Source organism: Arvicanthis niloticus, chromosome 4, assembly GCF_011762505.2.
Source record: "Arvicanthis niloticus isolate mArvNil1 chromosome 4, mArvNil1.pat.X, whole genome shotgun sequence".
NCBI classification, from domain to species: domain Eukaryota; kingdom Metazoa; phylum Chordata; class Mammalia; order Rodentia; family Muridae; genus Arvicanthis; species Arvicanthis niloticus.
The window spans coordinates 121,616,281-121,643,201 of NC_047661.1; the positions used below are offsets into that span (position 1 = coordinate 121,616,281).

A 26,921-nucleotide genomic window follows, 5' to 3' on the forward strand; every position below is an offset into this window, starting at 1 on the left:
TTACAAATTAAGATGGGCAGAAGGTTCACTAGAAATCACCTGTGTACTGATTCACTCCTCCTCTGCAGCCCTTCCCAGGAAAGGGGAATTAGTATCAAAATACAAGGCCGGGGCTATCCACAACAGAAAACCATATCCAGTAATTGAGTTTGACTCTGTGGGCTATGCCTATTCTGAACATAACTACTTATTTCAGAACCACAAATGATAATGACATTTCTAGGAAGCATTTTAGAAATACAGAAAAGCACACAGAGACTGATCAAGAAAGATGGGGAGAGAGGGGAGGAAGAAGGGAGGAGCAGAGGGAGGAAGGGAAGGAAACAGGGTGAGAGAATGCCTGCAGAAATAACATGCATTATGGTTCATACAGTTTGATTTATTTGGTTTTGTTTTTTGTTTTGGTTTTCAAGCAGGATCTCATTGTAGTCCAGGCTGACCTCAAACTTATTATGTAGCCAAGGCTGGCCTTGGACTATCCTCCTGCATTTATGTCCCAAATGCTAAGAACACAGATGTGCACCACCAAAGGTTTTAAGTTATGTTGCTGAAACATTCAATTCAAGACAAATCACCTTAAGCACAGTCTATATGTGTGGAAAAATAGTTTAAGAGCATGGCGAAGGCCAGCTGTGTGATTCAGTATACTGATTGCTTATGTCTCCATTTTTCCACTGTTAAATAAAGATAGATAATGAAAGTATTCTTCTCACTTAGTTGACTGATGGATTCAATAACTTGACATAGGAAACTCTTAGTGCAGAGCTTGGTACAAAGTAACGTCCGACATTCACTGCCTCTGTGGTCTACGTCATCAGTAAAGACTCAGTCAGTGTGGTTATCACTGAGGAGAGTTGTGCTGAACCCCTAAATGAAAATCAGTATAAGAGATTTCAGCTAGGAGTCTGATGTTGCTGAACATGAAGTCAGACTACCCATGAAATTCCCCTTGCAAATATAAATCTTTATATTTTATGTATGTTTGGTCCTTTTAAAATGAGATATGCCTGTGTCTATCAATAAGAAGTTGCTTTCCAACTCTTTTAGTTCTTTAAATATTTGTTTTGTGTGCACATGCATGTGCCTGGGTGTATGTCTGTACACCGTGTATGTGCAGGAGCCTGGGGAGATCAGAGGAGGCATTGGATTCCCTGTAATTGGAGATACAGATGGTTGTGAGCCACCTGGATATGGGTGCTGGGAATTGAGCCCAGATCCTCTGGGAGAACAGTAAGTGCGCTTAGCTACTGAGCCATCTAAATGGTAAGATTTTTACTGTGATGTAAAACAGGGGAAACGAGGTTGGACTTAAAGAGAGAAACCTCATTAGTCCAGACCTGTGCGCTCCTTGTTCCAGGTATTTGGAAAGCCCTTTTGTTTCCTCCCTTATATTCAAAAGCTGCCATCTGCTCGTTCAGTCAGTGATGGGAGGGAGAGTACAATAGTCCTCAGCCCTACCTGCACGTTTACCTTGGCTCCTTCTACGGCTTTCGTTTTGGCGTTGTATGTATAATTACTCTCAGTCACCTAATCTGGTTTCTGCTGGAAAACAACTGGCAAGGGCATTGGTGGCATTTGCTGTTTCCGTTACACAAATATTCCTATCATGGCTGATTTCAAGCTTTGGCTTCATAAGACTGTACATAAAGATGTGACGGCCATGCCAAGCCAGTCCCTATACACTGCCTGTGTCCTTTGGTTACAGGGTTTACCAGAGCAACGCCCCTTCCATCACTGTTGTCCCATGGTACTTACCTAGATAAAGCTTGTTTTGTCTGTTGCTAGTGTTGTAGACTTCTTAGCCTTGCCAGGGAGAAATCATGGGTGCATGGATAGATTTTTGTCCTTTTTATTTATCTTAAGTTCTCTGCATCCTTTCATTTAGATATGTCTTTTGTGAGCAACAGATAGTTATATTTTTATTTATACTACAATCTGATAATTTTAGGCTCTAGCTGGTAATTTAATATACTGTTATATTCATATTTGCACCCGCTGTCTCCACATTGCTATATTAACTTGTTTTTTTCCCCTTTCCTTTCTTGCTTTCCTTTTTATTGGTCAAACATTTTTATCATTCCAGTTAATCTTTTGCAGACAATGGTGAGCCACCATGTGGGTTCTGGGAATTGAACCTGGATCCCCTTGAAGAACAGCCAGTGCTCTTAAACACCAAGCCAGTTCTCTGACTCAACATTTTTTTAAGTCTAATTACATCATTTTCTTAGATTCCAAGACCTTGGGGAAATCTTCCATTACTATCATGGGGTCTATTGATTAAAACTGTTTGAAAGTCCATAACTGGTTATCCCAGATGATACCTGTGTATCTTAATGATCTATTTATAATTGTTTTTGCTTTCCTTTGGTTTTCAGCCATTTTCTTTTGTCTTCTGGCATGGCTACCAATCCCTTGTTAAATAATCAGATGCTACATGTAAAACACCGCAGAATCTGTGAGTGGTGATCTATTACCCCTTACAAAAGAAGTCAACCTGCTTCTGACAGTCGGCCATCATCAATGACCTAGCCTTCTGTCATTCGTTCTCCAGTTCCTTGCTTGTAGTTTTTAATTCCCTGGTTTTGATTCCCTTCATGCCTCGATGGAAAGCTAAGGGTAGCTCTCAGGACTCTGTGGTCCTACATCAGCCCTGAACTCCAGCTTCCAACCCCTTGGCTGCTTGCTCCCTCCTCACCAGCCGCCAACAGCTCTAGGATGATTTCTGCTCAGCGGTTTCCCCCAGGGAAAAAGGGAAGCAGTCCAGGTCCCTTCCATTATTTTCTTCTTTACTAATCCTTACTCTGGCTACTCGGAAGGGTCACTGAATCTGCCAGACATCTACTTTTTTTTTATTTCTGTACAAGTTTTATAGTTGTTCTGAACAGTAGGTTTGGTCTCATATAGGCAATTCAATAATAATCAGAAGCAGATGTTTCTTTATCTGTAATAAAAATAAATAAATAGTGGCCTCGGGTCCATGTTCTAATAGAGATGACAGTATCAAGCTTTAAATGATCACAGTCAACTGTCAGTGAATACTGACTATCTCCACGTAAAATAGTAAGTCAAAGTACCTCCAGTATTCCAATCACACATTGATACTTAACATACTTTAACAGGACACATGTCAGTCTTCTTGTTTATCGCTGTCATATATGATACATATATGATATATCTGTGTATTTCATAAAGCTAATAAAAAGGTTTCAACTTATAATTTTATTGTAATTTATTTGTAAAAGGTATTTTCTCTATTAAAAACTTGGTTTCAGTTTTTTTAAAGACTTATTTTATTTTTATCTATGTATGTGTGTGTCTCTGTGAGAGTATATGCCATCTCTATGAAGGTACCCATGGGGGTGGGAGTGGGGGAGGGATACTGGATCTGCTGAAGCTATAGTGATAAGCATTTATGAGTTATATGTAGATATCAAGAAAAAAAAACCTGGTCCTCTGGAGATGAGCAAGTGCTCCTAGCTGCCAAGCATCTCTCCAGCTTCATTTTCACGGTTGCTGTCTTTATTACTTTTCCAAGTTTACTGATGTCTTTTAGTCTCCAATTCTGTGGTAAGAAGCTAGCCATTTTTCATGTTGTTGTTCTCTGCTGTAAGGCAGTACTTTTCTTCCAGTATGTTTTTCTCTTCATTTGGTTTTGGGGAATCAATTCACGGCACTGCTTTCAAGCAGTACTAGCTGGAGTTTCGTGAACTCGGATCTAAAATAAAATGTCTATATACACTTTTCACCTATAATTCCTTGTGTTTCATTTATACTTACATAGAAACAGCATGAATAGCCAAGCCAAAATACCTATACACATAAACTCATAACCATTGGCCAAAAGTAAAGTCTATACATTAACAAAATATACTATAAATATATTTTCCCAATGACAGAATAATTTAGTCATATTAAACTATGGCTTGAAAGACATGGCAAGGTAGTAATTTCTTGAATTTTCTTTCTAATAACTTTTGTTGTTATTAGCTATGTGTCGTAGTGGAGTATACATTGGGTACACATGTTGTATGGTGCGTCTATAGTCAGAAGTCAGGTTTCTCCTTCACTGTGGACTCCAGGCATTAACTCCGGTGATTAGGCTTCTGTAGCAAGAACTTTTACCCACTGAGCCACCTCTGCAGCTCCCAAATATGCTCTCTATACAGGCTAACAGCACCGAGTAAATAAAACTAAGTTCTCTTCCATGCAGAAGATCCTACACGAAGTCTTCGCCAAACCTACTTCACCTCAAATGAGACATAACTGTGGTTCTCTCTGTACAAAACAAACAGGATTTGTTTGCTTGCTTGACAAACTTACAATAAAGAAAAGGCTGGTGGTGGCACAGAGAAACTTGGGCAGTTGGCTCACGGTGTTCCAGTAGGCTCCTTGGGAATCTTCACACTGTGTGTGAGTTCATCCCTTGCAGTCAAGCAAGCAACGTTTATAGTATGGAAAGTCTGGACTAAGTCTTCAATGTATAGTGTACAGCCCCTTAATGTTTCAACTTTTCCTCATGACTTAGGTAATGATTGCCTGCAAGAGGTAGGTATAATGAAGTTGTTTTCACCTCAGCCTGGGTACATGTTATGCAATGTGTGTGTCTTGGATTCAGAGCCTGGACTAGTTCAGAGCGAAGCTAGGAAAACAGCCCCTCTACAGAGAATCGACAGATGGGGATTCTGAGCTATCATCTCGGCTGTACCAAGGAGTAGGATTTTTATGACTACATATAACCACAAAAAAAGTTAGTAACCACACATTAGAAAATAATTTTATTTTATTAAGTATCTGGTTCAGGAAAAAGTTACAGTTCAAAGGCAAGAAAATTTCTCACTTCCTACAATAAACACTGGAAAGTCAGTCTTATAAAATGGGTACTTTTGACATCGGGGCGCTGTCCTACCTCAGCTAGTCAGAGGTGAAAAACTTTACTTGAACTTCATTATGTTCTATCCAAGTTCTTCACTTGAATATTTCCAATTTACAGAAGTTAAGCCATTTAGTAATACAGCTGTCAAAATATTACCTTTTAAAAATTCACAGTTAGGTACTCTGGAGATGGCTTAGTCAGATGCCTGCTATGAAGGCACAAGGACCTGAGTTGAGATCCCAACACATAAATAAAAAGTCAGTCATGGTGGTGTGCACCTGTAATCCCATCCCCTGTGGGCAGAGCAAGGAGTGTCCTGGGCTCGCTGGCCAGTCAGTCTAGTTCATCAGCGTGCTTAGGTTTCAGTAAGAGACCTTGTCTCAAACATAAAATGGAGAACTGTAGAGAAAGACACACAGTGTTGACCTCTGACCTTTGCACTCATGATAAAGTGGAGAATCATAGAGGAAGACACACAATGTTGACCTCTGACCTTTGCACTCATGCACATATACATACATAAAATTACATAAAAGTGATCAGTGATAACAAAATCCACAGCTAAAGTGTTTTTAGTATTCCCAAATAGTTACTACATAATTCAGTGCAGAAAAACATAAAATAGAAAAAACATATATATATATGTGTGTGTGTGTATATATGTATATATATACATATATACATATACATATATATACACATATATATGTATATACACATATATATGTGTGTATAATACATATGATATGTATTATATTTCCTACAATGATAAGAATACACAATGAAAAAACTTAATGAGTAGGCACTTCAAGTTTTTAGTTTAATAGTTATCAGTGAAAAATCAAAAGAACTGGTCTTATGGTTTGGTTTTCTTCAGTTTTATTTCATTTAAGACAAGGTCTTACTATATAGCTCAGGCTGCCCTTGAACTCACAGAGATCCACCACACTCTGTTTCCTGACTGCTGGGATTAAAGTACAGCATCATGCCCAACTAAGGATTGATAATGTTTAGTGTGGCATCATAGCCACCTACTATTCTAGCTAAGCATGCTGGTTTCATGTCTCTCCCTATCTGCCAACATTCCACGTATATAGGGGGAAGGCTCACAGGGCACTCAGCTTCCTTCATGGATGAGCTAGTAGGTTGCCCATGCTCTACTGCTCAGCCCTACATCCATGTGCACTAACTGGATTCAGCAAGAGGTGTGTATGTATATGTGCGTGTGTGTGTGTGTGTGTGTGTGTGTGTGTGTGTGTGTGTGTGTGTGTGTGTGTGTTTCAAAGCCTCAGGACAATGCCAGTGTGATCTTTCTACTTCTAGCTTGTGGCTCAGGATGTGAGCCCTTGGCTTCCTGCTTCTGCTACCATGCCTGCTGCTTGCTGCCATGTCTCCGCCATGACAGACTCTTCACTCTCTGAAACCATAAGCCCAAATAAACACTTTCTTTTCTAAGATGCCATGGTTATGGTGTTTTATTGCAGCAACAGAAAAGTAACTAACATACCCATGGAAGCAATACTTCAGTAAATAGAGATAAGACTGAAAAAAACACATGGGCCATGATATGAGGATATTTGCAGGGTTATTATAAGGCTCCAATTCATTATCCTAAGAACAACAATTAGATGCTGGAGGATTTGAAAGAGGCCACTGAAATAATCAAACTTTGATTCAGAATGAGGCTAACCTGTCATTTGGAAAATGAACTTTTGAAAAGCCAAATATTTACTTACTAGGCTAACAAATTAATAACTAATAAGTTTAGATAACTCTTATATATCAACTTCACGTTAACTGTGTGTAATTAAATTTGAGTTTTAACAACAAATCTCAATGTATCGCTTTCTAATTGAAATATAATAACTATATAATTTCAAATTCTCTAATAGCTTCATTTAAATAAGCAAAGAGAAACAAGTAAAAATTAATTTCAATAATATATTATCTAGCTGGGCGGTGGTGGCGCACGCCTTTAATCCCAGCACTTGGCAGGCAGAGACAGGCGGATTTCTGAGTTCGAGGCCAGCCTGGTCTACAGAGTGAGCTCCAGGACAGCCAGCACTACACAGAGAAACCCTGTCTCGAAAAACCAAAAAAAAAAAAAAAAAAAAATTATCTATTATATCCAAAATAATATCATTTCAACAAGTAATCAATACAAATGGTTTTTTAGGAGAGAAGAAGTTGGGTTTTTTGGTTTTCTTTTATTGGTTTTTCAAACTCTGTGTATCCTTGTCTATCTTAGAACTCATTCTGTAGACCAGGCTGGCCTTGAACTCAGAGGTCCACCTACCTCTGCCACTCAAATGCTGAGATTAAAGGTGAACACCACCACCGCCCAGCATAAAATATTATTAACTGGATAATTTGCATTACCTTCTGCATTAAGTTGTGTGTTTTATGATGAGAATTTGTATTGATTCAGATAATCATTTCATATGCTCAGTAGTCATTAGGGAGGCGTCATAATAAAATGTATAGTTGTAGTAATTTCACCAAATGATTCTCAGATATGAGCAGTACCATTTTGATTCAAAGTCATGAAGACCATAAAACCTTTAAGCATCCTGGGAACTTTTGAACAGTAGCACTAGCTACTGTTCTGTCTCTGCTTCATGATGGGAAATGCATGCAGCCAGCAGCCTCTAGCTGCCATGTCTTCTCTGGCATGACAGACAAACTATATGCCCCTAAACTGTGAGCCAAAATAAAGCCTTTCTTCCTGAAGCCGCTTTTGTGATATACCCTCCATGACCATGGCAACCCTTATAAAGAAAGCAATTAATTGTGGCTTACTTACTGTTTCAGAGGTTTAATCCATTGCTATCATGGTAGGGAGCATGACAACACACAGGCAGACATGGTGCTGGAAAAGCTGAGAGATCTACGTCTGCATTCAAAGGACGCAGAGAGAGAGAGACCCTGGCCCTGGCTTGGGCTTCTAAAACCTTAAAGCCCACACCCAGTGACACACTTCCTCCAACAAGGCCACACCTACTGCAGGAATAGGACACACCTCCTATTCCTTTCAAATGGTACTATTCCTTGCTGATGAAGCATTCAAACATATAAGCCAATTAGGGACATTCTTATTCAAACTACCATAGTCATCTGATGACAAAAAGGCCATGAACCTGGTAGTTATTCAGTCAATGAAGTTGTATGTCTCTATGTTTTCAATCTGGTGTTGGAGACCAAAACTACTGATCTTTAGTCTCTATTGGAATCTTGAAGAAGTTGGTTCTAATACCAGTAAAGGAATGTCTCAGCAGCAGACAGATGAACTGGTCATTGAGAGTAAAAGCAAGCAATTAAGAGAGGAAAATTTTCTCCTTCTATGTCTGTTTATGTGGGCTGTCAAGATTTAAAGTGGATCTTTCTGCTTTAAATAATCATTAAGAAAATTGTCAGGCATGGTGGCCTATGCCTTTAATTTCAGTACTTGGCTGCTCTGGTAAGGGATCACATTCAAAAATATGATCCAGCCAGAATGCAGATATGACCTGGATTACAATATAATCTGGCTGAAATATAAACATGCCCTTAGTACACACTTTTAATCTTTAACAATGAAGGTAAGGTTAGTTTGTAGAAGGGAGTGGTCATATCTGAAAGTGATGTCTAATTGAGGAGCAGACAAAGTGATGAGTCAGAGAAAGATTTAACAGAAGGAGTCAGAGGTAGGATACATCCAACTCACATGAAAACAGCAGAAAAGGAGAGGCTACTTAAGAGTAGTGAGAAGGGAGAAAAAATATGTTTGAGACCTGTGGTATGTGTGAGTGTGTGTGTGTGTGTGTGTGTGTGAGAGAGAGAGAGAGAGAGAGAGAGAGAGAGAGAGAGAGAGAGTTTTACAGAGATAGGTTTCAGAGGGAACAAGCTAGACACAGGTGAAGACAGAACTAAGAACTAGCTAGAGAACAAGAAGAAGCCAGAAGATTAGAACATATTGTCAAGGTTAGTATGAAAACAGGCAGAGCAATTTAGTCAGAAGCCTAGAAAAACTGGATTGAATCAGTCAGCAAGTCTCAACAAATACCAAAAAATTAAAACTAAAAATAATTTCTTTGATATTATCAAATCATAATAAACTCAACCTTGATACCAACAACAAAAGAAGCTATATGAACACATGGAGATTAAATGATACATTTTGACCCTAGACCTGTTTCCTAACCCCTGTGACACACTTCCTCTAGCAAGACCACACCTGCTCCCTCAAGGTCATGCTTCCTAATCTTTCCCTAAACAGTCCACCAACTAGGAGTAAGAAATTTGAATATATGAACCTAAGGGGCCATCTTTATTCAAGCAACCATATGCACATGCTGCTAGGCCTGAGTTCTATCCCCACATGGTAGAAGGAGAGAACTGAACACACATTGTTCTCTTATCTCCACAGTCTCCACATGGTGCACTGTGCTCTCTCTCTCTCTCTCTCTCTCTCTCTCTCTCTCTCTCTCACACACACACACACACACACACACACACTGAATAAATAAATAAAATGCAAAATAATATTGCAAAAGAAAGAACTCAAAAATACTACACAAAGACTTAACAAGGAAAGAGAATATCAAACCAATTTCTCTTATCAACATTGATGCAAAAATACTCAATAAAATACTTGCAAAGTGAATCCAGGAACACACATACACACACACAAATCTTCCACCATGATCAAGTAGGCTTCATTCCAGGGATGTAGGGATGGTTAAATATACAAAAATCCATCAATGTATTCCACCATATAAACAAACTGCAAAAAAAAAAAAAAAAAAAAAAAATCACATGATCATCTCATTAGATTTAAAAAAAAAAAAAAAACTTTTGAAAATATCCAATGCCCCCTAATGTTAAGAGTCTTAGAGAGACAAAGGATACAAGGAACATGTCTAAACATAATAAAAGCAATATACAGAAAGCCATTAGCCAACAACGAATTAAATGGAGAGAAATTTAAAGCAATTCCATTAAAATCAGAGACAAGACAAAGCAGCCCTCTCTCTTCTATCTATTCAATATAGTACTTATTACTCTAGCTAGAGCAATAAGACAACTAAAGAAGATCAAGAGGATACAAACTGGAAAAGAAGAAGTCAAAGTATCACTGTTTGTGAATAATATGATAGTATACATAAGTGACCCTAAAAACTTTACCAGAGAACTACTACAGCTGATAAACACCGTCAACAAAGTGGCTAGATATAAAATTAACTCAAAAAATCAGTAGTCCTCCTTTATACTAATTATAAATGTGCCAATAAAGAAATTAGGGAAACAATACCCTGTACAATAGCCACAAATAATATAAAATATCTTGGTGTAACTCTAACCAAACAAGTAAAGACCCATATGACAGAATTACAAGTCACTGAAGAAAGAAATTGAGGAAAATATCAGAAGATGGAAAGATCTCCCATGCTCATGGATCAGTAGGATTAACATAGTGAAAATGGCCTTCTTAAAAAAATTAATTTACGCCGGGCGGTGGTAGCGCACGCCTTTAATCCCAGCACTTGGGAGGCAGAGGCAGGCGGATTTCTGAGTCCAAGGCCAGCCTGGTCTACAGAGTGAGTTCCAGGATAGCCAGGACTGCACAGAGAAACCCTGTCTCGAAAAAAAATTAATTTACAAATTCAATGCAATTCCCATCAAAATTCCAACACATTTCTTTACAGACCTTGACAGAGCAATTCTCAGCTTCATATGGAGAAACAAAAAACCCAGGATAGCTAAAACAATCCAGAGCAATAAAAGAACTAGAAGCATCAACATCCCTGACCTCAAACTGTACTACAGAGCAATAGTAATAAAAACTGCCTGGTATTGGTATAGGATCAATGAAATAGAATCAAAGACCCTGAAATAAACTCTCAGACCTATGGACACACAATTTAATAAATGAGACTTCATGAAACTGAAAAGCTTCTGTAAGGCAAAGGACACTATCAGTAAGACAAAACAGAGCCTACAGATTGGGAAAGGATCTTCACCAACCCTACATCTGACAGACGGCTAATGTCCAAAGTTTATAAAGAACTCAAGAAGTTAAACACTGTGATGGTTTGTATATGCTCAGCCCAGGAAGTGGCACTATTAGAAAGTGTGGCCTTGTTGGAGCAGGTGTGTCCCTGTGGCCATGGGCTTTAGGATCCTCATCCTAGCTGCCTGGAAGCCAGTATTCTGCTAGCAGCCTTCAGATGAAGATGTAGAACTCTCAACACTTCATGCACCATGCCTGCCTGGATGCTGCCATGTTCCCACCTTGATGATAATGGACTGAACCTTTGAACCTGTAAGCCAGCCCCAATTAAATGTTGTCCTTATAAGAGCTGCTTTGGTTATGGTGTCTGTTCACAGCAGTAAAACCCTAACTAATACAGAATTTGGCAACAGGGACTAGGGTATTGCTGTGAGAGGCCTGACCATGCTTTTGTTTGGAGGAATGTGGATTTGGGGAGTTTGGAAGGCAGTGGAATGCTTTAAATAAGGCTTAATGGGCCATCCTGGTAGGAATATGGAAGGCTTTGTTGCTGAGTATGATTTGAACTGTGCAGACCTGGTTCAAGAGGTTTCAGTGGAGAAGAATTTCAGAATGTGGGGTATTTGGGTGACGAATGTGGCTGCGTTTTGCTCTTGTCTGAAGAGTCTACCTGAGGCTAAGGTAAAGAGCCAAGATATTCATAAAGAGTGAGTGTCTTAGAACACTGCTGTTCATCAGATAATAGAATATTTTTCAGCAATAAAAAGAAGTGAGGTAGTGCTGGAGTGATGGCTTATGCTCAAGAACACGCCCTGTTCTTTCAGAGGAACCAAGTTCAGTTCCTATCAATCCAGCAATTATATTAATTGCATTGTCAAAGGAAGTCTCAGAAAAGCCCAGCAGAGACTTTGTTCTCTGGCTAAGTCTCATGACAAGCGTTTTGAAAAAGGGTAGCAAGATTAGAAAGGAAAAACATAAAATATATGGTCCAAGTATTTAAAAAGGACCAGGAAGTTAAATGGAACTGAATCCTGTGTTCTAGGAGATAGCAAATTAATGAACTTGGGAGCAAGAGCATACCTAGCTAAATTTAGATACAAGCATGGTAGTACACACCTTTAATCCCAGGATGTGGGGTGGTAGGCTGTGAAAGGCACCTGGATACCTGGTCGAGCAGGCTTTGAACCCTGGAGACTCTCAGGGATTGTAGGAGTTTGGCCATGCTCCTGGGCCCCTGGCTCCTTTTACATAGCTACAGCCCCCCCCCCCCAAGAGGTCTGTGGCCATTGGTCATGTAGGAACAGCACCCCAGGCCCTCCCACATGTAGATAAGGTATCCTCAAGCTCTCAGACCAAGCCAACAGGAGGTACCTGCTGCCAGACCCTGACCCATCCCAAAGCTGTATTTAAGAATCCTATCCAGAAGGAAAAAAGGTGTGCGAGAATTACTCCATCATCTGAGAGCTTCTGTCATAAGAGCTGTAACACTGCCACTTGGGAAGAGAGCTGCTCTCCTGAAACTCCTTCAAGAGCTTCCCCACACTCAATGCTGGCTAGTCTCGATGGCTCAGTGGCCCAACTCAGAGCAGAAGACAGGTTTAGCGCCTTGGAGCAACTGAGGCAGCAGCAGTGGGGAGGGGGGTAGAGGCAGCAGCAGAGGCAACGGAGTGATTCCCCCTTCCTGTTTGTACTCTCTCCCCTTTGCCAGAACCCTCGAACCTGGCCAGACCTGAGATCTCCATAGGGAAAGCCCACACCAGGAGACAAAGCACAATAGATCTTTTGAGTTCAAGGCCAGCCTGGGACAAAACAGGTTCTAGGTGAAGAAAAACTTAAATCCAGGCATGGTGATACACACCTCTAATCCCAGCATTACAGGAGACAAAGCCAAGCAGATCTCTGAGTTCAAGTTCTATCTACAGAGCAAGTTCCAGGAAAGCCAAGCTTAGGCAGAGAGGAAGTGGGAAAACAGAAAGCTGGTAATAAAATAAGGAGGGCCATGTTCCAGCTCCAGCAATCAACAGAATACCACAGTTTCAGCCATGTGGCTCTGGCTTTACAGTGAAAAACAGAAAGGACTACTGGGACAACTGATGCTGGTTAGCAGGAGCTAAGAAATGGTGCAGAGACCAGCATCACTGAGGTAAAATCTTCTGGGAATTGTTTTCTGAGAACATAAAGAAGCTGTGATCCAGAGATAGCCAAGGTTATACCTCCTGCTGCAGCTGTACCTGTAATGTGTAAGAATCACCCAGGTGGTACTGGCTCTGAAGGCATTAAGGGGTCATGAAGAGCAGCTGAGGCTTTGCACTGTGAGAGGCCATGGAAGGCCCTTGGTGAAGGTGCAGCCTCAGTTGTAGTTGATGGCCCAGAACTGAAAGGTTTATGCAAACCATTTGATGCTTGGCACCATGAAGAGAACCTATGACAGGCTATTGGTGAAGCCTAGTTACAGCAGAAGACCCCAGTGTATTGAAGATGCCAGTACCATGGGATAATTACCAAGAACAGCAGCAGCAGTGGAATGGATTCATGTGAGCTTAGAGTGCTACAGAGCACAGAGCCGGAGAAGTGATGCCAGCCCTTTGGAGGAGCCCAGAAGATCATGTGTGGATCCCAGACATTGGAGTAAGAAACTGTAACATTGAAGTTGCCTTGGAGACCCCAAGATTTTTTTAGATACCAGAACCATAGGATATCTCCTGAGGAATGCTGCTAAAAGGGAGTGGAACCAGCTCAGGAAAAGAAGCTTGTTGCAGTCAACAAAGATGGAAAAGGAGTTGGAGATCTGAAAACTGCTTTGACATCAGCCATAAAGATGCGAAGTTTGGAGTTTGCCCAACTGGTTTCCTGTTTTGCTTTGTGGGTTACAGTTAAGTGATTGAATGGATTTCAGAAGAGACTTTGAACTTTGAAGTTTTAACATTGTTGAGACTACTACAGACTATGGGGACTTTGGAAGTTGGACTAAATGTAATTTTTATTATGTTATGGCTAGATATGGCTCCCATAGGCTCATGTGTTTAAAGAAGTCTATGGAGGCTAGGGAGTGAAATACGATGGTTTGCATATGCTTGGCCCAGGGAGTGTCACTATTAAAAGGTGTGGCCCTGTTGGAGTAGGTGTGTCACTGTGGTTGAATGAGGGCTATAAGACTCTCATTCTAGCTGCCTGGAAGTGAGTACTTTGCTAGCAGCCTTCAGATGAAGATGTAGAACTCTCAGCTCCTCCTGCACTTATGCCTGCTTGAATGCTGTCATGCTCCCACCTTAATGATAATGGACTGAACCTCTGAACCTGTAAACCAGCTCCAATTAAATGTTGTCCTTATAAGAGTTGCCTTGGCAATGGTATCTGTTCACAGCAGTAAAACCCTAACTAACACAGACACCAATAACCCAATTTAAAAATGGGATACAGAGATAAACAAAGAACTCTTAACAAAGGAATCTTGAATGGCCAAAAAATACTTAAAGAAATGTTCAAAATCCTTAGTCATCAGGAAAATGCAAATCAAGACAACTTTTGAGATTCCACCTTACACCAATCAAAATGGCTAAATTCAAAAATCAAGTGACAGCACATGTTGGTGAGGCTGTGGAGAAATGGGAACATCCTTCATTGCTGATGGGAGTGCAAACTTGTACAAGCACTCTAGAAATAAATTGACAGTTTCTCAGACAACTGAGAATAGTTCTACTTCAAGACTCAGCCGTACCACTCCTGGGCATATACCCAAAAGATGCTCCAACATCCCACAAAGATACTTGCTTAGCTATGTTCATAGCAGCTGTATTCATAATAGCCAGACACTGGAAACAACTTAGGTGTCCCTCAACTGAAGAAAGAACAAAGAAAATGTGGTACACTTACACAATGGAATACTATTCAGCTGTTAAAAACAAAGACATCATGAATTTTGCAAGTAAATAGATGGAAGTTGACAATGTCATCCATCCTGAGTGAGGTAACCTAGTCCGAAAAGGACATGCATGGTATGTACTCACTCACTTATAAATGGATATTAGCCATAAAATACAGGATGCAGACACTCCACTCCACATACCCAAATAAGCTAAACAAGAAGAAATGTTGAGAACCACACTAGCCCACGTTTGGGCACCAAAAATGTTGAGGCCCGAGCTGCCCCACTTTGGGCAGCCAAAAATGTTGCAGCCCTCTCCACTCCATGCTTGGCGGCCACTGTTTCCCGGCCCAAGCTGCCACTCTGGTCTGCGGGTCAGGGTTCAGCAAGAGAGAGAATGAGGACAGACTCAAAGAATGGAGACCAGACAGAGTGTGATCCAATCCCGTTTATTCTTCAGTCTCTCTTCCTAGTCCAAGTCCCAAGTCTTGAGTTCCTAGTTCCTAGTTCCTAGTTGTATTCCTCCTAGTTGTACTCTTCCGAGTGTCTAATGTCTACTCCTACTCCTAGTGTCTGAATCTCTGTTATTCCAAATTGTTCTCAACTCTCCTGTCTGCCTCTCGCCTTTTATATGTCTCACTTCTAAGCCATGCCTTTTGGTCACACCTTTAAGTCATGCCCTTAGGTCTTGTCTCTAAATCTGATCTCTAAGTCACACCTTTAAGTCACACACCTTTAATCTCACACATCTTTAATCTCACACACCCAAGGAAAGTCCTGGGTATCTAAAGCAAGATGTTATCAGAGTGTGCTCAGCTGTTGTAGGCTATTGTAATCCAAGTCTCATGTCAGGGTATATGGCTCAAGATGGCTGCAAAGCTGATAGCCGCTTTCTGCTAAAAGTCGGCTCCCAACAAAGAAAGGTCCAAGCAAGGATGCTTGAACCTCACCTAGGGGGAATAAAATAGTCATAGGAAGCAGATGGAGATAGGGAACTGTGTGGGGAGAGGGGAGAGGGAGGGAATGGGGAGCTTCAGGAACAGGTGTGGGAGAGACGGGGGAGAGGGACCGATGGCTGTGAGAATGAATGGAAATCTGCAGCTGACAAGGGTGGGGATGGTGACATCTCAGTGTCAAGACCTATGGATAGGGGAGATTCCCTATGGAAGTGACATTAGCTGAGACTCACAGCAATGGAGATATGGAACCTGAAGAGGCCACCTCCTATAGCAAAGCAGGAACCCCAGTGGAGAGATAGGGACACCCTGCAGCTGACTCAGATGTAGAGACCCACAGCAAACATTAGATAGAGTTTGGGAACTCTTAAGGAAGAATTGAGGACCTGACTGGGATAGAAAGCCACAGGAAGTTCAACAGAGTCAACTAACATAGACCCTTGGGAGCTCTCAGAGACTGAACCACCAACCAAAGTGCAAACAGGGGTTTGACCTAGGCCTCCCCACATACAAGTATCATATGTACAGCTTGGTCTTCATGTAGGTCCCAAACAACTGGATTTAGGGCTATCCCTAAACCTGTTGCCTGTCTGTGGAATCTGTTCCCCTAACTTGGCTATCTTGTTTGGCCTCAGTGAAAGAAGCCCTGCAGAGACTTAATGTGCCAGGTTTGGAGGGAGACCTGGGGGGGGGGGGCATCCACTTTCTCAGAGGGGAAGGGGAAGGGGATGGGAGAGGAAGTGTAGAAAAGGGACCAGGAGGGGAGCATCGATCGAGCTGTAAAGTGAACAACAACAACAAAATCCAATCAACAAAAGTCAAATAAATTGAGCAAACAATTCTCAAAAGTACAATGTCAACACAATAGCCAGTAAAACGGCTCACTAGGTAAAGCTCTTACCGTGCAGCCTGGCCAATCTGAATTCAGTCCAACCCTACCCCTAAAGCCACATACAGGCACATATGAGAGAACTGATTCCACAGTGTTGTCCTCTGACATGTACACTGTAGCATGTGTGTGCTCACACACTCACACATATCATTTACACATACAATAGTAAATAAACAATATTTAAATAGCAAAAACTATGAAAAAATATTTGACATCCTTAGCCATCAGAAGATTTCAAATCGGAGTACATTAAGATTCCATCTTACCCCCGTTGGAATGGCTGTCATCCGGAAATCAAACAACAAAAGCTGAGGAGGACACTAAGAATAAAAGGACCCTTCCCTTCTGTTGGTATGAACATAAATATACAGCCATTATGGGATCCGTATAGAAGTTCCTTAGAGAACTAAAATTAAAGGTACCACCTTATCTTCCTAAGTACCTACAGGAACCTAAGTCATCACACTACACAATAATCTGATCATGTGGTAGCACAGGCAGAGGTAGGCAAATCTGTGAGTTCAAGGCCAGCCTGGTCTGCAGAGTGAATTCCAGGATGGCCAGAGCTACACAGAGAAACCCTGTCTCAAAAAAAAAAAAAAAAGAAAAAGAAAAAAAAAAGAAAAAAAAACTAACACTAATAATGATAATAATAATATAATTTAGAAGCTGGGCGTGGTGACACATTCCTTTAATTCCTTCACATTAGAGGTAGATGGATCTCTGTGAGTACAAGGCCAGCCTGGTCTACATAGTAAGTTCTAGGACAGTAGTGCTATGTAGAGAGACTCTGGAAGGAAGAAGGAAGGAAGGAAGGAAGGAAGGTAAAAGAAACCTGTTCATTCATGCTGATTAAACACTATTCACAACAGCCAAGATGGTATTAACCTAGGTGTCTATCAATAGATTAACAAATGAAGAAAATGTGATATATATGTATATATATCACAAAAGCTGAGTACTGTATATATATACATATATATATACAGTACTATTCAGCTATTAATTAAAACACAAATGTTATTGATAGGCATATGGATGACACCTCTGTAAGTAATCTTGATTCACTCACTGGCTCACCAAAGTGGACTTGGGTGGAATCCTTTGGTCTGTTGTCAGTTCCTTCCTGGGGCAAATAAACATTTGTTCACTATTTCCCAGAAATAGTGTCACACAACAGCAGGTCCCAGTTTTTTACGGTCATTGGCCTGTGTGTCAATTTACTGGAGATGCTTTGACGTGATAGTACAAACAGGATGACTTAAACAAAAGATATATATTTTTTATTTTCTCAAAGTTCAAGGAACTATAAAAGAAGTCAAAGGTTTTAGATTTCCCTGGTTGGCAACCCGATGATTTACTTCTCACATTTCAGTATCCTTCTCCACAAGTGTCCATCCCATTTATAGTCAAATTCCCTCTTATTAAATACACCAGTCAGATTGGATTAGGGACCATTCTAATGGCCGTATTTTTAGGTGTTATGCCTTTAAAAGCCTCATCTCCAAATGTAGTCAAAATTGTGAGGTATTAGGGATTAAGTGCTTCAGCATACGGTATTAGGCGCTACAATTCTCCTATAACAACCAGAGTTTCAGCCGCTGGCAGTAGATTTTTCGAGATAGGGTTTCTCTGTGTAGTTCTGGCTGTCCTGGAACTCACTCTGTAGACCAGGCTGGCCTCGAACTCAGAAATCCGCCTGCCTCTGCCTCCCAAGTGCTGGGATTAAAGGCGTGCACCACCACCACCCGGCACAGTGGATCCTTTTGTAGTTGATCCCCATGCATGGTTTTATGTAATCTTTATGTAATCCTCCCTTTCCTCTTTTTCAGTCTCCTATTTGTTTTGTTTTTAAACAGTATGTAGCCCTGGCCCCAGGAACTTACTACGGAGACCAGGCTGGCCTTGAAATCACAGAGATCCTCCTGCCTCCGGCTTCTAAGTGCTAGGATTAAAGGCGTTTTCAAATACCATGGTCTCTAGTGTACAGGTGAAGAAAGCTTAGACCAATAGTTCTCAACCTGTGGGTCGCGACACCTTTGATAAACCTCTATCCCCATAAGCATTTGCATTACGATTCATAACAGCAAAATTATAGTTATGAAGTAGCCACAAAAATGATTTTATGGTTGGAGGTCACTACAACATGAGGAACATAAAAATCACCCCCATTAAGACGGTTAAGAACCACTGCTTTAGACAGTCTAAACTTCAGAGGAACACGGGAGTCTGTCCTCTATTGTAACACATTATTGGATTTAATCCTTAATACTGATTAAAATGGGTCACTTATTTCGAGACTATAATTTCAGTTCCCAGGACACCAATTTTAGAGCCTGAGAAAGGGTGTGGCAAAACCCCAGCCGCTGGGTGGGAGTCCTGGTGGGCGTGGTTTCACCTGGCTCTAAGGGGTGGGACCGTAAAGCCGCCGAGCCGTAAAGAACGCTACTGGTCGTGAAGAGTCGTGGCCGGAACAGCTGCTTTACGGTTAACTCGGCCTCCAGCGAGCGTGCAGAGCTTGCGGCTTCTGGTTTGCTGCACGTGTGGCGCTGTCGGTGACCTGTTTGGTAATTTCTCTTGCTGCGGTAGCGTCACAGCGAAGAACGGAGTGGCAGCATCGGCCTAGGCTCGTGAGCTGATGGAGTTTGCAGCTGAGAAGGAAGGGACTCCGGGAGGAGGTCCCCAGAGGGTAGCTGAGGGGGCGCGGCCGAGGCCCGCGGCTGGTGGGGAGGGAGCCAGGGACTTAGATGGGAGCCCCGAAGCTGGCAATGGAGAGGAGAGGAACGGACTGACAGGAATTAACATCACAGAGGATGCGGAGGAGATAAAGATGGACTTAGCTGTGGTGAAGCAGGAAGTAGTGGACTGGTCGGATTTAGACTACGGTATTTCGAACAGCCCCTGGGTAAAGCAGGAGGTGGAGGGCGGGCCTGAGGTGAAGGATGAGAAAGGCGTGTTGGAGGTGAAGCAGGAGGCGGAGAGTAGCCTGGTGGTGAAAGAAGAGGAGGTGGATGAGCCAGAAGTCAAGGAAGAGAAAGTGAAGGTGAAGGAGGAGGTAACGGACTGGGAAGAAGTGAAGGAGGAGGACTTGAACGTAAAACAGGAGTTGTTTGTTGGTCAGAACGTAAAGGAGGAGCAGGTGATGGACGGAGTGCCCGTAAAAGAAGAGGATTGCCTCAAGAGAGAAGTGATGGAAGACACAAAGGTGAAGGAAGAGCCTCAGATGAATCCCCGAGTGGGCTGCAAGAGGAAATTGGCTATGTCAAGGTAGGGCAGGGAGAAAACCCAGATGGGAAATAAAATACTGGGTGGACGAGTCTGTAACAGCAGAAAGTGAGGTAAGTTAAACCAGACAAGACGTGGGTCCCTGAAGTCTGAATAACGAGCTTCAGGTTAGGCTTGGAAAGCGTACTGTTAGGTAACAAATTCTAGGATGCTATGTGAAGTGACATTGTCCAGAAGGTATGGTCAAGTTAGGGGGTGAAAATTCAGGGGATCAGAAGACCTTACTTAGTGGGACCAGATCTTGGAACTAAGAAACTCTTGCTCAGTCTACCTTTTAGAGAAAATAGGAATTAGGGGGCCATCCAGTGTAAACCAAAAACCAGCAAGTGGGTAGGGAAGACTAACAGACAACCGTCGACTTACTCTTGAATTTATTTCTGGCTTCTATGAATGCTCATTTCTTGGATACAGTCTCTTTACTGTGCTCTGTGACAGCAAGAAGATCAGATTGTGATCAGATTCAGTCTCAAACACCTTGAGCTGATAGAACTGACTTTGGTTCTCAGTATCACCAGACCTAGAAGAGAGTGTGAGGACAGAAGATGGGTCATTATTCGGATGTCCATCCTAAGCTGGCTGTGGAGCTGGGGGAAGGACACACATTGCTGCCACTCTTTAAATTTGGCTGGGTCTCATCCTACCTTGTTTCTTTAGTGTATCTGTTTTTAAACTATCCATATGTAGCTCGTGGATTATAATTATAGACACACACAAGATGTCCATGAATTGCAGTTTCAAAAATCACCAATTCATGTTATTCTCTAAGTACTGTAGGGGAAAAACTGGGCCATTGATTTCTTTCGTACAGTTTTCTTGAATTGTACTTCATTGTAAATGTCACTTTTAAACATTTTCATAATTTTCAGTGACAGCTGTCATATACTTTATCAGAGTTACTTTGACTACCTGCCTATAAACTGTGAAATGCCCTTGAATCTGCATTCTAAGACTGTAAGGACGTAAGTAGAGTTAATTTTGAGTATTAAGTCGCAGGTGCACTTTTACAGGTGCCAGACTTGTGGGACAGAAGAAGCAAAGTACAGATGTCCGCGCTGCATGCGATATTCCTGCAGGTAGATACGTAACTTCCTACCTTACTCCCTGCCTGTACACACTCTGACTTCAGATACAGAACTGCCTCCCTTTGTTTCTTCAGTTTGCCCTGTGTAAAGAAACACAAAGCGGAACTGACGTGTAGCGGAGTGCGGGATAAGACTGCTTTTGTTCCCCTGCAGCAGTTTACTGAGATGAATCTCCTGAGTGGTAAGTCATTTTGTGCACAACACAGGAATGCTTTCTGGCCACTGGCACATGTCACTTGTTAACTTTTTCGTTCTAAAATTACAAGACTATCGATTTTTGGAAGATGTGGCAAGAACAGCAGACCAGGTTTCAAGAGATACTTTCTTGAAAAGACCAAAGCGCAAAAAATATGTAAGTATTTCTTCTGATCTCTTCAAGTTCAAATCTTTTCCACTCGGTTTAATCGTTTCTCAGCTGTATCAAGTGGCCACTGCAATGTGGGGCTAATGTGGTTATTTGAGATAGATGCAAAGCACTTACCCTGAGGCGTTTGGATTGTAGAGGGAGGTAGTTGAGTGGAGGCATTGGGACGTATAGAACAGCAGATAGAATTTCTTATAGATTTAAGGGTATGTAGGAAGTGAAGATGGTCCAAGAGAGTAAAGAGAACAGGGGCACGGACTGTTGAGAGTGTAATTGTCACCACTGTGGTAGAGATGAGCTTTCCTGAGAGGGACAGGTAGGCCGTGGACCTGATGGTATGAAATGGACTTTGGAGACATTTGGAGGGAAACTGGGTGGAAACATAAGCAGAAGCCACACAGACCTGGCACTCAGGAGCAATGCATAGCAAGACTGACTCAGAAATACAAAGATGCAAGTTGGGTACAGGATGTCTGTTCTTGGGGCATCAGGAGGAGCAGGATAATGGAAGCATCATGAGTGAACAGGGGTGAGGGAAACCTGTAACAGTTTCCAAGCGTTCTAAGTAGACATGAGACTAAGGGAGGCCAGGCGTAGTGGTGCCTTTAATCCAGCACTCAGGAGATGGAGATGGAGGCAGCTGGGTCTCTAGGTTCCAGGCCATGCAGGGCTACATTTGACCTTTTGTCAGAAAAAAAAAAAAACAAAATGTCTTGAGCCTGGAAAGGTAGCTCAGCAGTTGAGAGTATTCAACTTGCAGATAAGCATGGGAAAATGTCTGTGTGAGACTCTAGTTGTAGATGTTCTAACTCCCTGTTCTGGCCTCCAGCACTACCAGGCTCACAGGCAGTGCACACACAAGCAGGCAAACACTCACACACCTAAAATAAAGATACATTTTAATAAAAGGATGGCTTTTGCTTGGTGTTAGGTACCAGTGGGAGATGGAAGCATGGAGAACAGTTGGCAGGGGTGTGTGCCATGGCAGCGATGCTGGTGGCTTCGGCATGCTGTTAGAAAGCATTGCAAAGTGATGTCATTTCAGTTTTAACAAAATAGTTAAACACAAGAAAAAATTAGTAAGTGAAAAGTTTATTAATACTATAATCAAATCAAAGACCATTCTAGTGGAGAAGTTAGGATTTTCAATAACTTTCACACAACTATGTTATTGGTACACAGATGATATTACACATGCAGAAAGTTACCAGGTAGCAGTTCTTAGTGCTACTCAGGTTAAATTAAACGTCACTAGATTCTATTATATTGTAAAATATGGCATACATTAAAAAGTCATAAAATGGAAATATAGTGTTATGATAGAACCTGCACTGGCCTGGGGGGAGCAATCTGGCTCCCCTGGAGATCCAGCCCTCTTGTGTGCTGCAGTGACCTGGTGACCTTTGCAAAGGGTTGTCTTACAACCATGCCTTTGTTCATCCTGATGTTTATAAACTTTAAATTTTCAGTAATTAACAAAAAACAAAAGCTGTTTTTGAAACTAATATTATTGGGAATCTTTTTGGGTTTGAATTATAGCTTGTCTATGCACTTGCTTTTCTAGGATTTATACCTAAACATGACATTGTTTGGTTGTGATGTGTCCATGTCCTTAGTGTGACTAGATGTTAGTAGAACTTATTACCAGTTTTCATTCTGACCAGTTACAGCTAAATGTTGTCCAGCTAAGTTTATGTCTAATTGCTATAGGATTGATTGTGTTGGGCTTTAATTTACAATTTACTTACTCCTGAGAAGACAGATCTCTCTCTAGTGGACATTTGATTTCCTCTTTGTGAGTGTGTGCTTACACATTTTGGTCCTTTTGTTGGTCAGCTTTGTTATCTCAGACTCAGTGTGGGCAGTCACACATGACACATGTATGTGAGGTCAGAAGACAGTCTCCGGTGCTTCGTTCTTTTATTTGTTAGAGACAGGATCTCTTCTTCTGTCTCTAGCTCCCATCACTCCGTAGGAGACTGGGATAGCAAACTCTGCTAGCACACTAAGCTTTTTGTGTGTTCCGTGATTTCAAACTCAGCTCTTTATACCTGTGCAGCAGACTTTTTACCCACTGAGGGGTCATCAGCCCTGCAGAGCTGTCTTTAATAGTTTTTAAGAATTCTTTGTATTTTTTTAGATACTGGTCAATACTTGATAGAATGTACTAAGACTATTTCATGGTTTATCTTTTCATTCTTTTGGTGAACAAACTATTTTAGTGTAAGTTTGATCTTTTGCTTGTTAGTAGTTTATGTGTTTATAAGGAAATTCCTTCCTGTACATGGTCTGCAGCACTGCCATTTGGCTGGCCCACTTTGAACCTAACATTTTCTATCTTGAAGTTACAGAGGTAATTGTTTTCTGAAAGCTTTATAGCATTACATTTCACATTTTTGTCTTTTCCTGGAATTGATTGTTAGTATTATTGAAAGTGAAACTGCCATTTGATTTTTCCATATAGATAATTCCTCTTCATAGCACCATTTCCTAGAAAGGTCATCTTTTGCTTCTTTCTCCCAAGGTCACTTTTATCATAAGCCAGCCAGCCATAGAACAAATGCTTCGGTTAGGTTATAGCCTTTCTATGCCATCTTATTAGTCTATTTATCAGTCTTGTATCTCTGCTACACTCTGATTTATTGTAATGTGTTTCACTCAACAAGTGGCCTATTTGCTTGGAAGAGACAGAGTCATTGTAAGCATTTGACCTTGTCACAGATTCAGCCAGCCATAGGTCAGATGTATTTAGGGTGAAAATTCAATCGATACTGAGCAGGCACAAACCTTTTTCTTACCATTATTCCCTGCATTGCCTCTTGACTACTGTCTACATAGTGTTAGGCATAAAGATTACTTCACATAGACAGAATGTGTGAATGTCATATGCAGATATTACACCATTTATATAAGGGACTTGAGCATCTGCACAGCTGGTGTCCAGTGGTTCTAAGAGGGACAAGAGTAGGCTCTCTTAAAGTCAAGGCTGTTGTGTGTATTACTTAAATCATTCCTGGCTTTCCTTGCTTATAGTATTTCTAGTGAGTAAAAGCAAAATTACTTTTTGACTCCTGTGACTTAGTTAATTTTTGCTTCATTACTTTAAAGCTAAATTACTAAATGCATCAGGAATTAGTTCTTCTTTGACTTTATGAGGTTGCCTTTTCTTCTAAGCCAGCAGGTTTTGACCTGTAGATCACTACCCCTTTAAGATCATTGGAAAAAACAGATATTTATATTATAGTTTGTAACAGTAGGAAAATTATAGTTATGAAATAGCAACAAAAATAATTTTATGGTAGGGTATCACCATAACATGAGGAACTGTATTAAAGGGTCACAGGATTAGGAAGGTTGAAAACCACTGCTCTAAGCTTTTGTCTGCTTTACTCACTATTAATTAAATGGTGCCAGTGCTTTGTCTGGTGTTTGTGTGGTGTGTTTTTATTTCTCCTCTCCTATCTTTTGTTTTGATAGATCTTTGTGTCACAGTTGTGTTCTCTCTTGAGCAAGTATGATAATTTGGGAGGTTTTGCCAACTCATAAATACTTTTAAGGCAATTTTAAAATATTTTTATCTTTATATATATATTTCTCCCATTGCTTGGCTATGTTTTCAGTGGAAAAATTTCTCTTTATAACTACTGTCATTACTGAAACCGAAGTCTAATGACTTATAAAATTACATACCATTATTTTTGTAATTTTCTTACTTAGCTGGTGATTGCTAACCCTTGTCCATGGACTTATGACTTGTCTCTCCAGCTTGGCATTACAACTCTTGATTTCTATCCATTTAACCAGAAAACTTGATTCCCCCCCCCTTCCTCTTTGTGATCTTGTCTCTTCTTTAACTCAGAAGACTTAGTTGAGTTACTTTGAGACTGTCCAGTTACCTCCTTGAGCTTAATAACTAACTCAGATGGAGTAACGTGTTAAAAACAGGTATCTTTGTATCCCATTCTGTACCCTCTTTGTATACTATTAACTGAATATGAATTGTAAGGCATTCTGTAGTTAACTTGTATTTGGTTTTGTTGTTAGCTGTTCTTTATGAAGAATCGTGCCCGAAAGCAAGGTATTTACTTGAAGCTTCTACCCAATGGATTCAGCAAAAGGAAAGAGAATTCCACAGTTTTTGACCATAGGTAGGTTTCTCACTTTTACTGTATATATAGCTGTTGTAATTTGATAAGGAACAACCTATAAGGTTTTGGTTTGCTTTAGAACATTGTAAACAAAGTCTGATCTGTAAACAGTTCCTGGATGACAAGAGAAACTGATAATTATGTGTCCTGTGGCTGTTGTGTATGTCCAAGGACATGTATACTGTCCTTGAAGAAGCTTCTCAAATGTTAATGTACATAACAAACCAATAAATATGCTTGTGATTTAGTCTCAGTAAGTTGGAATTTGATAGCATGTATTTCTGACAGTGCCTCAACAATATTTGTGACTGGCTGGAATTTGATAGTGTACATTTCTAATGGTGCCCAGTAATGCTCATGGCTGAGAATCCTACTTTGAATAATAGTGTTGTGAAGTTTTCTCTGAGACCTAGAACATGGAAGCATTTGGGGAGCCTAACTTGAAATCTCTAAAGGGTGGTCAAAGCTAAGTTCCTATAATTAGATCATTCCTCCTCACTCAGCACTTTGTACCTTAAGTAAATTCAAACCCCGAGAGACTTCCTGCCTCTAGTTTTATACGCAGTTCTCACTGTACTACCCAGACTGGTCTCAGAGTTCTGATTCAAGCACTTCCCACCTCAGACTTCTGGAGGCCTTCTGATTGCAGTATCTGTGACTTCTTAGGAACTTTGGTCACTTGTTTTAAAGGACCTCGTTCTCCTGGTGTTCTCCATCCCTTCACTTCTTTCTCCCCTTCTCTGTCTCTTCTTCTAAAGGGTTCCCTGAGCCCTGAGCAGAGGGATTTGATGAAGATACCTTGTTTAGAGCTGTGTGTTCCAAGCATGCGTGCTTACTCACTCATTCTCATTCATTCTCATTCATTCTCATTCATTCTCATTCTCTCTCTCTCTCTCTCTCTCTCTCTCTCTCTCTCTCTCTCTGTCTCTGTCTCTGTCTCTGTCTCTGTCTCTCTCTCCTCTTCCCTCTCTCCCTCCCTCCAGAGAGAGAGACAGAGAGAGATGTATATATCCCTCCCTTCCCTCTGCATAGTGTCTGGCTGTGCATCTCTGTATTTGATCCCATGTGCTGCAGAAAGAAGCCTCTCTGAAGATAGCTGATTAAGGCGCCAGTCATTCATTAGGAGAACTCAGCCTGTGTGATTAGCTCTACTCTCAACCTGTATTCTTGTATGGCTTCACCTTCCTCTATCCCACCCAGTTCTAGAAAACCCGTAAGCCCTGTGCTTGTTACTGTTCTATCTCCTGCTTAGAACTGTAAGTCCTAAACTTAATAATCCATCTTTTGGACTTAGGGTTTGGTTTGGCTTTCTGCTTTCTACAGAAGTATATGTCATCTTTATAGAATTAAGATCATAGAGACATGCCCATTGTTAAAAATGTGAACTAGTATTTAAGTGTTCCAGTCCTGTTTTAGAAGTTAGCCACTAGGTGTCCCTCTTGTAAAGACTTAAACATTTTACAAATT

At 41.0% G+C, this 26,921-nt stretch overlaps 1 protein-coding gene across 4 annotated transcripts in view; it reads left to right on the forward strand.

Annotated features, from left to right (window-relative positions):
* Positions 1-19,044: 19,044 nt before the first annotated feature.
* The window catches only part of Znhit6 (zinc finger HIT-type containing 6), a 36,523-nt gene continuing 28,646 nt past the window's right edge, over positions 19,045-26,921 (forward strand). For 2 of the 4 annotated variants that reach the window (XM_034501425.2, XM_034501426.2), the window contains exons 1-5: positions 19,049-19,842; positions 20,868-20,933; positions 21,017-21,123; positions 21,209-21,294; positions 25,351-25,454. In XM_034501425.2, the coding sequence (XP_034357316.1) occupies positions 19,214-19,842; positions 20,868-20,933; positions 21,017-21,123; positions 21,209-21,294; positions 25,351-25,454 (992 nt within the window). In that variant the 5' untranslated portion in view covers positions 19,049-19,213. Of the gene's footprint in view, positions 19,843-20,867; positions 20,934-21,016; positions 21,124-21,208; positions 21,295-25,350; positions 25,455-26,921 lie in introns of all 4 variants that reach the window. The other 2 variants (XM_034501428.2, XM_034501427.2) reach the window with 2 other exon arrangements.